At 42.0% G+C, this 14,882-nt stretch overlaps 1 protein-coding gene across 3 annotated transcripts in view; it reads right to left on the bottom strand.

Moving 5' to 3' along the window:
- TSEN2 (tRNA splicing endonuclease subunit 2) overlaps positions 1-13,029 on the bottom strand; it is a 51,909-nt gene extending 38,880 nt beyond the window's left edge. For 2 of the 3 annotated variants that reach the window (XR_006195404.1, XM_042911111.1), the window contains exons 1-3: positions 12,966-13,029; positions 7,286-7,487; positions 6,051-6,132 (exon numbers count right to left, since the gene is read on the bottom strand). Coding sequence is in view for 2 of the 3 variants with exons in the window: in XM_042911111.1 (XP_042767045.1) it covers positions 6,051-6,132; positions 7,286-7,474 (271 nt within the window). In the remaining variant the exon portion in view is untranslated. Of the gene's footprint in view, positions 1-6,050; positions 6,133-7,285; positions 7,488-11,951; positions 12,912-12,965 lie in introns of those variants that run through there. The other variant, XM_042911121.1, reaches the window with a different exon arrangement.
- Between the last annotated feature and the right edge of the window lie 1,853 nt (positions 13,030-14,882).

Below are 14,882 nucleotides of genomic sequence, written 5' to 3'. Positions count from 1 at the left end.
GTAAGTCCTTTACACCAGAATGGATGTAGATGACATGGTATTTAGTTATTTACCTACGGCTTCCTGCTCTATGAAAATCTGACTGTGGAAACAAGGTGAGCTGAACTAAGCAATGTGCTGAGTGAGTCGGTTGCTTAAAGGTTGGTGCAAGCCCTTCTTGGACTGTCCACAAGCAGATGAAGGACCGCACTGGGCCTGTGACCTCCTTTGTTGAGCACCATGTTAACAGCACAATAAGGATGTAATCATCTGAGATCAGACCAGGGGTAAGTTGTGTAGGACAGAAGATCCATTGCTTCAACAAATGAACCACCAGGAAAAAAATCATGGCAGGGAAACATATGTTAAAATCAACTTCAGGTATCTCAGTCAGTTGCAGTGTATGGGCCCTAGATGGATTTTGAGTCAGTCTCCAAAAAAGAAAAAAATTGAGATGATGCATAGATTTTGGATGAGGCTAAGGAATTAATATTAATTTTTAAAAGTGATAATGGTATTACAATTATGTTTTGGGTTCTTTTAATATTATAATTTTTTTTTTAAGTAAGCTTTATGCCCAACATGGGGCTTGATCTCATGACCCCAAGACGAAAACTTGCATGCTCCACCTACTGAGCCAGCCAGGCGTCCTTTTTTTTAAAAAAATTTTTTAATGTTTTTATTTATTTTTGAGACAGAGACAGAGACAGAGCATGAGCAGGGGAGGAGCAGAGAGAGAGGGAGACACAGAATCTGAAGCAGGCTCCAGGCTCTGAGCTGTCAGCACAGAGCCCAACTTGGGGCTTGAACTCACAGACTGTGAGATCATGACCTGAGCCAAAGTCGGATGCTTAACTGACTGAGCCACCCAGGTGCCCCACTTTGTTTTTTTTTTTTAAGCCGTTAGATTTTTCAAAAAGAATCATTATAGAAATACTAATGAACCACTTAGAGATGCTGTGATAGGATGTGAGGGATCTTTTTCAAAATAACCTGGGGACTGGAAGAGTGAGCAAAACAGATGAAGCGAGACTGGCCATGAGTTAATTATTAAAGCTGATGGGTGAGAACATGGGAATTTATTCTACTATTCTCTTTACTTTTGTATGTCTCAGAATTTTTTTTTCATAATTAGTGTTTCGAAAAGAGAGAAAGGAAAAGTGGAAAAAACAGCATGATGACCTTGCCTATACCCGCCATCCAGCTTCAGCAGTTACTAACATTTGGCCAGAAACCTAGAAAGTTTTCAAATAGTGTAATGATCTTAATAATTGAGAACCTGTTCCTGATCTATGTAGGAACTAAGTTTCAGACAGTAATAGAAATTTGAAGGAAATGAATTTATGCCAGGGAAGCAAAAATTAAGTTTGTGGGCCACCCTGAAGGAGTAAATCTCAAATATTCATTTTAGGAGATTCTTCAGATTCTGGCTTTAGCCTCATCTTCTACCCTCTCTGTCCACTCTCTTCTACTTGTTGGCCCTGTTGCCACCTCGGGCTGCCTGCCATTCCATGGACCTGCCATGCATTTGCTCCCTCTCAGCCTCTGCATGGCTTCCCCTGCCTGTTTCCCCCAGTCTGTTTGGTGAACTCTTACTCATTCTTCAGAGCCCAGCTCCTCCTCCTTGGTGTTTCTTCCTAATCTTCTCAGGCAAAGTTAATCAGTCCTTTTATAATCCTTCACTTGGTCATATGTCAGCTAGGGTTAGAATCCATCATTTCTGGTCTGTGCCCTCAATTAGACTGTATCTCAAGGAGAGGGGATTTGCTTTTTTACCTGTTTATCTCTAGCGCTTGGCACATGGAAGGCTGTCAGTAAAACTTGCTAAATAGTTACATGTTAAATTACCAGAAGAGGGAGGTCATGACACAGCAAACTGAAATTCCTAAGGAGGTAGGAGTCTGTGAACTCACTTTCCTAGGCTTTTAACAGCCGATTGATTATCCTCTATTCCAAGCCTCTAACGCGCTGGGGTGAAGGCTTGAGTTTGGGTAAGGATAAATGACTTGCCCAAAGTCAGGGTGAAGGAAGATGAGGACTAAAACCCACACCATCAGGTGACCAGTATGTAACATTGTAGGCGGAAAGGTTCAGCCAGCCAGATTCCCAGAGCTAGAACTAGAGCCCAGAACTCACAGGTCCACACCCAGAACCAACACTGCCATGAAAGTTACTTCACCAACCCTTTCTGTAGGTATGCATGGGGCACTTTCAGTGAAGATGCTTTGTGGAGCACCAAAAACCATAAAATACCTAGGAATAAATCTAACCAAAGAGGTGACAAATCTATATGCTGAAAACTATAGAAAGCTTACAAAAGAAATTGAAGAAGGCACAAAAAAATATAAGAACAGTCCATACTCCTGGGTAGGAAAAACAAATATTGTTAAAATGTCGATACTACCCAAAGCAATCTACATATTCAATGCAATCCCTATCAAAGTAACACCAGTATTCTTCACAGAGCTAGAACAAATAATCCTAAAATTTGTATGGAACCAGAAAAGACCCCGAATAGCCAAAGCAATCTTGAAAAAGAAAACCAAAGCCAGAGGCATCACAATCCCAGACTTCAAGCTATACTACAAAGCTGTAATCATCAAGACAGTAAGGTACTGGCACAAGAACACTCAGATCAATGGAACAGAATAGAGAACCCAGAAATGGACCCACAAAGTATGGCCAACTAATCTTTGACAAAGCAGGAAAGAAATAAAAACAGTCTCTTCAGCAAGTGGTGCTGGGAAAATTGGACAGTGACATGCAGAAGAATGAACCTGGACCACTTTCTTACACCATACACAAAAATAGACTCAAAATGGATGAAAGACCTTAATGTAAGACAGGAAGCCATCAAAATCCTCGAGAAGAAAGGAGGCAAAAACCTCTTTCATCTTGGCCACAGCAACTTCTTACTCAACACGTCTCCAGAGGCAAGGGAAACAAAAGCAAAAATGAACTACGGGGACCTCATCAAAATAAAAAGCTTCTGCACAGCAAAGGAAACAATCAACAAAACTAAAAGGCAACCGATAGAATGGGAGAAGATATTTGCAAATGACATATCAGATAAAGGGTTAGTCCAAAATCTATAAAGGACTTATCAAACCCAACACCCAAAAAACAAATGATCCAGTGAAAACTGGGCAAGAGACATGAATAGACACTTCTCCAAAGAAGACATCCAAATGGCCAACTGACACATGAAAAATGCTCAAATACAGACCAAAGCCACAATGAGATACCACCTCACACCTGTCAGAATGGCTAACATTAACAACTCAGGCAACAACAGATGTTGATGAGGATGCGGAGAAGGAGGATCTCTCTTGCACTACTGGTGGGAATGCAAACTGGGGCAGCCACTCTGGAAAACAGTATGGAGTTCCTCAAGAAACTAAAAATAGAGCTACCCTATGGCCCAGCAATTGCACTACTAGGCATTTATCCAAGGGATACAGGGATGCTGTTTGGAAGGGGCATATGCCCCCCCATGTTTATAGCAGCACTATCAACAATAGCCAAAGTATGGAAAGAGCCCAAATGTCCATCGATGGATGAATGGATAAAGAAGATGTGGTATATATATACACAATGGAGTATTACTCAGCAATCAGAAAGAGTGAAATCTTTCTATTTGCAATTACGTGGTGGAACTAGAGGGTACTATGCTAAGCGAAATTAGTCAGAGAAAGACAAATATCATATGACTTCACTCATATGAGGACTTTAAGACACAGAACAGATGAATACAAGGGAAGGGAAGCAAAAATAATATAAAAACAGGGAGGGGGACAAAACAAGAGACTCTTAAATATGGAGAACAAACAGAGGGTTACGGGAGGGGTTGTGGGAGGGGTGATGGGCTAAATGGGTAAGCGGCATTAAGGAATCTACTCCTGAAATCATTGTTGCACTATATGCTAACTAATTTGCATGTAAAATAAAAAAAATTAAAAAAGAAAAAGAATCTGTGGTATATCCTTCCTTAAATTTAAAAAATATATTTATATCCACCCACCTCCAGAAAAACCATAACATACTATGCAGACTCCCTTTTACTCTGCTGTCTTCACTTAGGAATACATCTCTGTATTCTCAGCTCAGCTCCACAGCACTTTATTATACGAATGTAGTACAGTTTAATGACTGGTCCCCTCCTAATGGGTGTCTGGATTATTTCCAGTCTTTTAATGTAAGAAAAAGCACAGCAGTGAATAGCCTTGTGCTATTTCTTTTCACATATTTGCCAGTGTATCTTTTAAATAAATTCCTAGAAATGGAATTGCTGGGTTAAAAGTAAATGCATATACTGGGACAACTGGATATCCACGGGCACAACATTGAAGCTGGAACTCTACCTTACATCAGACACAAAAATTAACTCAAAATGGATCAGAGACCTACATTTAAGAGCTGAAATTATAAAACTCTTAGAAGAAAATACGGGGGGAAATCTGCACAAGCTTGGATTTGGCAATGGTTTCCTAAATATGCTACCAAAACCAGAGGCAATGAAAGAAAAAAAAAAAAAAAAGATAAACTGGACTTCATGAATATTAAAAACTTTTACCACTTCACACTGAGATGGCTATCATAAACAAAATAAAACACCAAAAAATCAAAAGCCAAAAAACAGGAAGTAGAGACATTAGAAATTTTGTGCATTGCTGGTGGGAATGTGACATGGGGTACGTGTTAAGGAAAACAGTTTGACATTACCTAAAAAAATTAAAATACAATTATCATATGACCCAGCAAGTTCACTCCTAGGTATGTACCTAGGAGAAATGAAAATATATGTCCACACAAACACTTGTATATGAATGTTCACAGTGGCACTACTCACAACAGCCCTAAAGTGGGAACAACCCAAATGTCCATCTCTGGATGTATGGATAAACAAAACATGATATATCCATAAAATGGAATATTATTCAGGATGAAGTTCTGATGCATACTACACAGGGATGAATCTTGAAAACATCTTAAGTAAAAGACACAAAAGGCTTCAAAATGTATGATTCCACTTACATAAATATCTAGAACGGGCAACCTCACAGACACAGAAAACATATTAAGGTTACCAGTGGTTAGGGGGAGAGGAGGACTAGGGGAAAAAGCAAATGTATATAGAGGCGCCTGGGTGACTGAGTTAGTCCAGCATCTGACTTTTGATCTCGGCTCAGGTCATGACCTTGCGGTTGGTGAGTTCCAGCCGTTCTTGGGCTTTGCGTTGACAGTGCAGAGCCTGCTTGGAATTCTTTCTCCTTCTCTCTCCGGCCCTCCACCACTTGTTCTCTCTCTCTCAAAATAAATAAACTTAAAAAAAAAAAAAGCAAATGTATATATAATTTTGTTAGGCATTGCCAAATTCCCCTTGTAATAGCTGGACCACCCGCATTCCCATCAGCAATGCGTGAGAATATTTCTCAGGGCCTTACCAAGGAGAATATTGTCAAACTTTCAGATTTTTGCCAATCTGACTGCTGAAATGGTACCTTACCACAGTTTTACTTTGTGTTTTTTTCTAATTATGTTCTAATCTGCCAGCATTGGTTATGTAATCACCATGAGACTTCCTTAAACAAATACACTAGGGTAAAAGATTTATATGTTAAAGAAGTCAAGGTAAGCAAGTAAGAACTATACACATTGGTTAATGTTTTAACAAATTCATTAATGTTATGGTTATTGTTGTAAATTCTAATTCTAAAAATAAAAAATATAAAACTCATTTTGCATGCAGGTGATGAGGTACTTAATTACTAGTACTTTCCACATGCACAGTACCCTGTTAGTCAACGTTCAACAACAGAAAAGCGTAAATAACATTTCTGACAATTCCAGAAATTCGATAAAACACATTTTCACCAACCATAAGGACCCTTCCACCTTGATTAGAATTAGTGTAGTTGCTAGTTTTAGCAGTAAAATTGCCACTGTGCATGTTACCTCTTCTCTAGAGAATCTTCCTATATAATTTTCAAGAATTTCCTGTGTAATCTGAAGCATAAGATCAAAAATAAAAGAAAAAAACTAGTCAAAAGAATTGAAAGATTTAAGTTTACCTTTCCACTTAGCAACGAGCTTAGGATCTGAAATTGTGAAGTTTGGACGGCTTCTAGACAGGATACCTTTTCCAAAATAACCCTTCCGGGAAAAGAGAAAACAAGTTAGTACACGTTTAATTACTAATTTTTTAGCAGAAGGAAAACAACTATTTTTTTTTTTTTTTAATATATGAAATTTACTGTCAAATTGGTTTCCATACAACACCCAGTGCTCATCCCAAAAGATGCCCTCTTCAATACCCATCACCCACCCTCCCCTCCCTCCCACCCCCCATCAGCCCTCAGTTTGTTCTCAGTTTTTAAGAGTCTCTTATGCTTTGGCTCTCTCCCACTCTAACCTCTCTCTCTCTTTTTTTTTTTTTTTCCTTCCCCTCCCCCATGAGTTCCTGTTAAGTTTCTCAGGATCCACATAAGAGTGAAAACATATGGTATCTGTCTTTCTCTGTATGGCTTATTTCACTTAGCATCACACTCTCCAGTTCCATCCACGTTGCTACAAAGGGCCATATTTCATTCTTTCTCATTGCCACGTAGTACTCCATTGTGTATACAAACCACAATTTCTTTATCCATTCAACAATAGCCAAATTATGGAAAACAACTATTTGAGTTAACAAGAGATTCATTCTACTTTTCATAGCTTTATATCTTCCCTCTAGTTACTTAAAAAAAAAAATGCCCCCATTAATGAATTGGCTATGGAGGGGAAAAAAAGCAAGCAAGCTACCAATCTCAACCCACACCTATCATTTATGGAAAACAGCAAAAACTAGAACTTGCCTTCATCTAAGAAGAGGTCCTCAACCAGAAAAGAGAACAGATAAGGAGCCAAGGACATGCTGAAGCCTCATCTGTCCATGACACAGAACAATATGCCACTTAGGTTGCCTCCGGGGATGGAATGGGAGCGAGTGGGGATTCTTACTTTTTACTCATTACATTTCTGTAAACTGCTGGACATTTTTATGAACACTCAAGCCTTTTATAATGGAAAGACAAGAAAGGTCAATGCGTTGAAATATGGGTTCATGGGTCGGGGAGTTATCCTCATTAACATATGGCTTTGGGGCACCTGATTCAAATTGTGCTGTTCCCATACTACACTGCACCAAATGGCAAGGAAAGAATATGGCTCAATTATAGTTTGCTTTGGGAATGGATGGGGAGAAGCAACAGGGACAGCTGGCTCAGGGCTGTGAGGAAGGAGCCACACCAAAGCAGCTGGCACTTACTTTCCCATACAGCTGCTCGATATCTTCTGCATTTCTCACAATTACATTGTTGTTTATCATTTCAGCAGTGAATATTTTGAAGTCTTTCTTAGGCCCACCATTCTGACCAAAAGGGATTGGCAAAGGAGATTCATAACTCTCATACACTCTTCTTTTCCGCTTTGGGGCGTGGAAAACTGCTTCCGCCATTTCTCAAGGGTAGCTGGTTTTTAAAGAGTATAACAGGGAGAAAGAAACAGCCAATCAATAACTATATTGATCAAAAATGGGAGTGCATCTCTAGGCTCAGAAAATGTTGTAGTCTGTCAGAAAAATAAATATATACAATGCAGGGAACTAAAAGAAAGGGTAATGAGAACAAATCCCAATCACGTAGAGTATCTCAATTCCCACAACCATGCCCAAGAAGCCAGTGGCAATATTTCTAATTATAGTGGACAAGACTGAGGCCTAGTGACATGCCCAAAGTTACAATGCCATGCAAAAGTCTGAATGCAAGCATGATAGGATTCCCGCCTTTTAGGATTACTCCCATTCTTTCACTCAGGCAACAGACAATTTACTGAGTACCTACCAGCGGCTCCCAATACTCAGAGGTGCTAGGGGTATAAAGATAAAACCAAAAGAGACACTGTCCTCAAAGGATTAAATCTAAGTCAGCATTTTGTTTTTCAAAAAAGGACCTTAAAATCCATTCTAAACATTAGGTCAATCATCTCCCAATTTTTAAGGTAAATTAATAAATAATAACAATGACAGAAACAGTTATCATTTAAGGGTCTATCATGCACCAAGAGCAGGAACCCTAAAGCCAGAGTTGCAGCTGTGTGATTTGGGGCAAAAGTTACTTAATCTCTCCATGCTTTGGCTTCCTTGCTTGCAAAATAAGGCTAAAAACAGACTCTATCTTGGAGTTAAGACCCATAAAGGTCCTAGAAGAGTACCTGATACATAATGAGCACTGTGGGTATATTTGCTTTAATTATTATTATGGGGTGAGTACTACCAACTCCGTTCTACAGATGAGGAAAACAGGTTCAGGTTACAAAGATTTTGTAAAAGGCCCCTTCAGATGATCCCAGGTCTGTGGAATTCTAAAGCCTATGCTCTTCTCTCTGGGTTCTGCTGCGAGCACAGGCTGCATCTGTCTCCCTTTGTCTGAAGGCTCACTATTTCTCAAGGTTAGGAGCTAAAGGGTTCCGGAGAATGATGGAATTGCTTGCTGTGCACTGAATACTCTGAGGAAGTAAAGGAAGCCAAAGTGAGTACCTCTCCCTTCCAGGCCTTATACTCAATTTGAAGAGACAAAACACACACAAAAGCAAATCGAAGGTAACACAACAAGCTGCAATTCAATAATGGCTAAAGGAAGGAAATGGAGTTGAGTGCCTTGGATGATAAAGCAACAGAGCCACAGCAGATACATTTGACTTAGGAAAACTCAACCCCATGTAAGGAGGGAAAATGTAAACAGTGCAAGAGTTTGGGCACTCCACTCTCCCAACAGACGCCCTGGAACATGAGGGGAGACTTGAATCTGCTGCTCCCTCCATCCCGGGCCTGGGCTCGACTTAAGCTGAGAGCATATCTGGTGCTTAAAGATACACTGGAGCCAGATCACACGTTTCATCTACATGGATCCAAAGAACGAAGTAAAACTTCGTTAAGTGCCTCCTGCAGTTAACACCAGCATCCCACTGGGCAATACATGCGATCAAGCCTGAAACAGCCAATGATGGTGGCCAAATCTGAGGAAGGTAAGTGGTTTTATGGGTTTATGACCATTAAAAAGAAATTGCATGCCTTGTCCAATGTGTGATACCTTTATACATCCATCCTCTCAAAGAAACTGAGGAATTAGATCGGGACAAAGGAAAACACAGACCAAGGAAGAGTTATAGAGATTGATAAATTACAAAGATAACTATGAAAAATAAGAATCAGCAAGTTGGAACCTTTATAGAATTGACCAAATATTCTAAGCAGCAAAATGCTAGAATAATTTAATTTTTAAATAGATCCCTCAATGGAATTACATACTGAACATGATACATATATACATTTTATCTATACACACACACATTATTGTAAAAGGCAAAAGATTTATACTATCTGAAGAGAAACCAGAGCATACGCACACATTATTGTAAAGCATTCATAACAAAACAATGTGTATCGCATGTTGATGCACAATTAAGAGATTTTCTTCCAAGAGCATTTTATCTAAATTTTCACTTGCTGACTTATCCCTCAATCCAAGCCAACTATAGTATTGAGTATTCAACAGAAGCAGCAGCAATTTATTCTAAAACTTAATGCTTTTTTGAGGCAGGATGTTGGAATCTAGTGAGAAACTTTCAAGAGATATCCAGGAACAATTTGGACTTTTATCAGATTTTTCACTTTTATAACTTCTAGGTAGTATTTAACTTGTATAGGCTACATTTGGAATTTTTGAAAAAGAGGAAATGTTAAATGGCTAACTGCAAGAACTTCCAATTAAATTCCCTTGAACAAGTGAAAATGAAGTTATATTTGAATTTGCCTGGGTTGGAATCTTCCCTCCGATTGCTGCTATACTCTTAAAAAGCAAGAATGAGCTAGGACACTTGGTGGCAAAAACCCTGTACTCCAACCCAAGTGTGTGTAACAGAAAGCTTCCTGCCACAAAACATGCCGTTTTTCACAAAACCTCAGTCTGTGATCTGGTGTCACTTCCGCCCATGTGGCAGCATGCACATCAAGAAGCTGGCTCATAGTAGGCCTCCTATATATGCAAACCTGCCATTATTATCATGTGAACTTGCATAACCCACTTAAGCTCTCTGAGCCCTGTTTCTTCAACTTCAAATTGAACAGGACTGGAAAACAGTCTGGAAATCACTCAAATGTTAAACACAGAATAACCATATGATCGGGGCACCTGGATGGTTCAGTTGGTTAAGCATCTGACTCTTGACTTTGGCTCAGGTCATGATCTCATGGTTTGTAAGATCAAGCCCTGAATCGGGCTTTGCACTGACAGAGTGGAGCCTGCTTAGGATTCTGTGTCTTCCTCTCTGTCTGCACTTGCTCTCAAAATAAACAAAGAAACAAAAAAAAAACCCCACAAAGAATAACCATGTGATCCAGCAATTCCACTCCTTGCACAGATATAAGAAAACTGAAAACATTTTCATGCAAAAATCTGTACCCAAATGTTTACAGCAGTGTGATTCATAATAGCCAAAAAGTGGAAACAACCCAAATGTCCATCTACAGATGAATGGATCAACAAAATGGGGTGTGTCCATATGTAATGGATTACCAGCAATAAAGGAATGAGGTGCTAATACATGCTACAGTGTATATGAAGCTTGAAAGCATTATGCTAAGTGAAAGCAGTCACAAAAGACCACATATTGTATAAGACCACTAATATGAAATGTCCATAATAGCAAATCCAGAGACCCCAAATGGACTAGTGGTTGCCTGGTGCTGAGGGAAGGGAGAAATGGGGTTATAGGTACAGGTTTATTTTGAGGGTGCTGAAAAGGTTTTAAAACTAAATTGCAGTGATGGTGATGGCTTCCCAACTCTGTGAATGTACTAAAATCACTGAACTGTACATTTTACAAGGGTGAGTTTTATGATGTGAATGATCTCTCAATAAAATTAAATAGGAGAAACCAAATGATCTTTAGTTGCATAGTTTTGTGAAAGAGTTGTCTTGTGCTGAATTTGAAAGACAAAGCAGGGGGGGCGCCTGGGTGGCTCGTCGGTTGGGCGTCCGACTTCAGCTCAGGTCATGATCTCACGGTCCGTGAGTTCGAGCCCCGCATCGGGCTCTGTGCTGACAGCTCAGAGCCTGGAGCCTGTTTCAGATTCTGTGTCTCCCTCTCTCTGTGCTCCTCCCCTGTTCATGCTCTGTCTCTGTCTCAAAAATAAATAAACGTTAAAAAAAAAAAAAAAAAAAAAAAGACAAAGCAGGGGAGAAAGGAATTCACTATTCTCCATATCTGCAAAAGGCATTTAAGAAATGTTTCTGTAGTGCCATTATAGAAGCACAACATAATGTAAGATGTGGCATGTGAATAAAACTAGAAGAGGTGATCATCATCAGTAGGTACAACACACCAGGCAGTCTATGCCATTTTTATACACATGGGTACTACTATTCTTATTTCACAGACAGGGAAATTGAGGCTTAAAGAGGGCCAGTTACCCAAGCCCTATCGTATGGAGACATAGCATTGCAAGAAGACTAGCCTAAAGGAGGACCCATGTCTAAAGCACACACAGATACAGAGGAATGACTGGGCCAGTTGTCAAGGGGTTTGTAATGTGAAGGCTGGTTCAGACTTGGGAGTCAATGCAGACTCTTAAGCAGGGAATGATAGCTGAAGAGAGATTAATTAACCTTGTATGCAACAGTGGCTCTCAAGCTTGGTTGCCCTTAGAATCACCTGGGGAAATCTTAAAACTCCTAATGCTCAGAACTTACCTGCAACTCTATCAGAAATTCTGGGGTGGGACCCAGGTGAGTTCAACACGTAGCCAAAGCTGCCAACCACTGGTGATAGGATAGCCTATTCAAACTCAATCCCAACATCTCCTTAACGTAAGTACTATTACTATTCCCGTTGTTCAGAGGAGGACAGGGACTCAGGGGCTGAGTGCTACCCACCTGTAAGGGATTTGTTGCTTTTCCTTTACCAAACCTGGGCATACTTGACTCCAGACACAAGTAGTGTTAAGTATATTTACTATCAAAAGCAGGGCTTGTTCCTTATTCTTCCCTTGAGCAGACACACACTGTTTAGATGTTCAGTAAATGTTTATTCCAAATAAAACAAAACACAGCAGAACAAAAATGGGGGAGGTAGCTCCATTTAACTTTCCAACCCCCTTGGAACACTCTGCCAAACAAGCCTGGTTAAAACCTCCCACCTAGTAAAGCTCACCTCCCAATTAAAAAATGTTTGAAGCTCCAAAGGTGTACCTCCTGGGCTTAGGGAGGCAAGGATGAAAGGGACAAGGCAAACAATCCAGTCCCTGGGGAGCTTTCAAGTTAGGACCTGAGACTAAGCCACATAAACAAAAGATAACCCTTTGAAAGCAGTTGTGAGGATAAGGTGGGTAATTGCGTGAAAAAGGCCAAAGCGCCTCATACTGGGCCTGTCGTGTGCAAAATGCTAGTCAGATGGAGGTTGCAACTGCAGTAAATGATGGCACACAAGCCAGAAAGTGTTCAGGGCCCACCAAATTCATAACTCCCTGTCTTAACTTATCCCTTTGCGGATTTCCTTGAGTGCCCCCAGCGCCCCAAGAACCGCATTAGCTGCTGAGGCTCCCCTCGGGCAGAGACGGTGTCCGATGCACCTCGACGTCCCCAGCCCCCAGCACCGAACGTGGCGTCGTGTTCTTCGGAAAGAACGAAGAAGAGAAGCATGAACGGCTACAGGTGCTCGGACAAGGGGAGAGGGGCTAATTCCGGCGGAACCGGGAAGCCTGGCTCCCCATTTCGGCCCATTCTATTCTGGCTGTGGGGCCCCGGGGAAAGTCTCTACACTCCCCACTCCAGCTCCTGAGGACTTTCGAAGAAGCCAACGTCTCTCACAGCAGACCCCCCCCACAGGGAGCAGCCGCCGCGACGCTTAGCGTCACGAGCCGTAGCTCGCCATGGGCCCCGGAGCCTTACCTTCCAGAGCTCCATGCGCCCCTCGTTACCTCGGCAACACCAGCCGGAGGGCTGACACCGCCGCCGTCAAGCAGTACGGTCGCAAAACCGTGCGAATGCGCAGCCGCAGAGTCCGCGGGAGCGCCCGCGGGGGTCTTTGCCTCGAGCGCCTGCGCACAGCGTGAAGGAGGGTTTTCTGTGCTTGCTGCTGGCTCTTTGGTGCGTGTGAGCGAGTTGTCTGTATTACCCTTCCCAGGATTGTACGGACCGCTTCCTACACAGATGGTGTTTTCGTTTAATCCTCACGACAGTCTCGCAAGATTCATTTTACAAATGAGGTCCGAAGTTATTTGTCCGATGTCACATAGCCAGGAGGTAGTGGAGCCCAAGCTTTAACCCAGGCATGAAGACTTAGAATCTGTCGGGGGGGGGGGGGGGGGTGGTGGTGGTGGTGGTGGTGGTGAGGGGGTAGGGATAGGCACTTGAGGCGACAAGACTTTACTGTTTGACCTGGCCCTGACGCTGACCTCCGCTTTCTCAGTGTGTATGTATAAGCTGCAGCATGCCCGGAACTTGTAAGGAAGCGGCCTCTCACAGACACCTGACTCAAAGTCTCTGTGTGCACTGGTTGCCCAGTGCAGTGCACTGGTTGCCCTGTGCAGATAACAGCCAGGAGTCAGACCTGCCTTTGAATGCCCACCTCCTCCCTGGTCTTGAGTGACTTTACTTTTCTAAGACTCAGGTACCTCTATTGAAAAGTGGGCCGTCAGAATTATGCTGGATGAGCAAAGCAAAATGTGTTGGGAGGTGTAAAAATTTCTCCTGACCTGGTTATTTTAAAGGACTTCTAGTAAGGAGTCCAATATATGCCTTCCCAAATAGAATCCCAGGGTCCCCAGCACACATACCACACATGCTGGGCAGGTGGGGAAGGTGGGTGACAGGGAAGGGTGGCAAATAATGACAGAGATTCATGGGGCTAGGGTGTGATGGGCTTTGAAATCTGGGACTTTTCCCCAACTTTCTCTTGTCTCCAGGACTTCACCCCCCTCCCCCCACACACACACACAACTTGCCTTGGCCTAGAACATCCTTCTCCCCTCTGTTTGCAGCAGTAATTCCTTAGTAATTAGGCCTCACCTCAAATATCTCTTCCTCCAGGAGACTTCCTTTTGACTCCCCGAGCTGAACTGGATGACTTTCTTCTATGTTCCTGCAATATTCTGATGGACACGGTGTTGTCCCTGTTTCCTGGTCCTCCTTAAGCAGAGGCTTTCAGGGGATGGTCTACCTGCACAGGCCTTAATTGCTCTGCTAAGAGTTCAGACTTAAGATAAATCAAAATCAGAATAGCTTCCTGGTTAGAGTGTTGCAAAAAGGGAGAACTTCAGCAAGGTTCATCAAACAGTGGTATCACAGGATGAATTGGCAGGGAAGAGACAGCTGGCAGAAAGCTCTAATATTGTACTACCAGAACTTGCCAGTTTAGGAAATATTAGTTTTAGAATGAGATAGGCTTTTTTTAAAGTTTATTTATTTATTTTTCGAGAGAGAGTGGAAGTGTGGGAGGGGCAGAGGGAGAGGGAGAGAGAGAATCCCAAGGAGGCTGCACGCTGTCAGCACAGAGCCCGATGAAGGTCTCACACTCATGAACCATGAGATCATGACCTGAGCCAAAATCAAGAGTCGGACACTTAACGTCCTGAGCCACCCAGGTGCCCCTAGAATGAGAGAGGAAAGGGAACCTGGAGGTTGTCCAGTTCAATTTCCTTATTTAACTGATAAGAAAAAAGGTTCAGAGGCACTGCGAGTTGCCAAAGGTGGCAGAGCATGTCTTAGGTGGCACCGACACTGCAGCCACATCTCCTGAACCTCTCAGCACAGAACTCTGCATTCAAGGGTTTGGGATTTGCCCATAATGAGATCTCAGGTGGCGTC

Source organism: Panthera leo, chromosome A2, assembly GCF_018350215.1.
Source record: "Panthera leo isolate Ple1 chromosome A2, P.leo_Ple1_pat1.1, whole genome shotgun sequence".
In the NCBI taxonomy this organism is placed as follows: Eukaryota; Metazoa; Chordata; class Mammalia; order Carnivora; family Felidae; genus Panthera; species Panthera leo.
The sequence above is the reverse complement of the archived record's forward strand: the minus strand, read 5'-3'. Positions and strand labels throughout refer to the sequence as shown.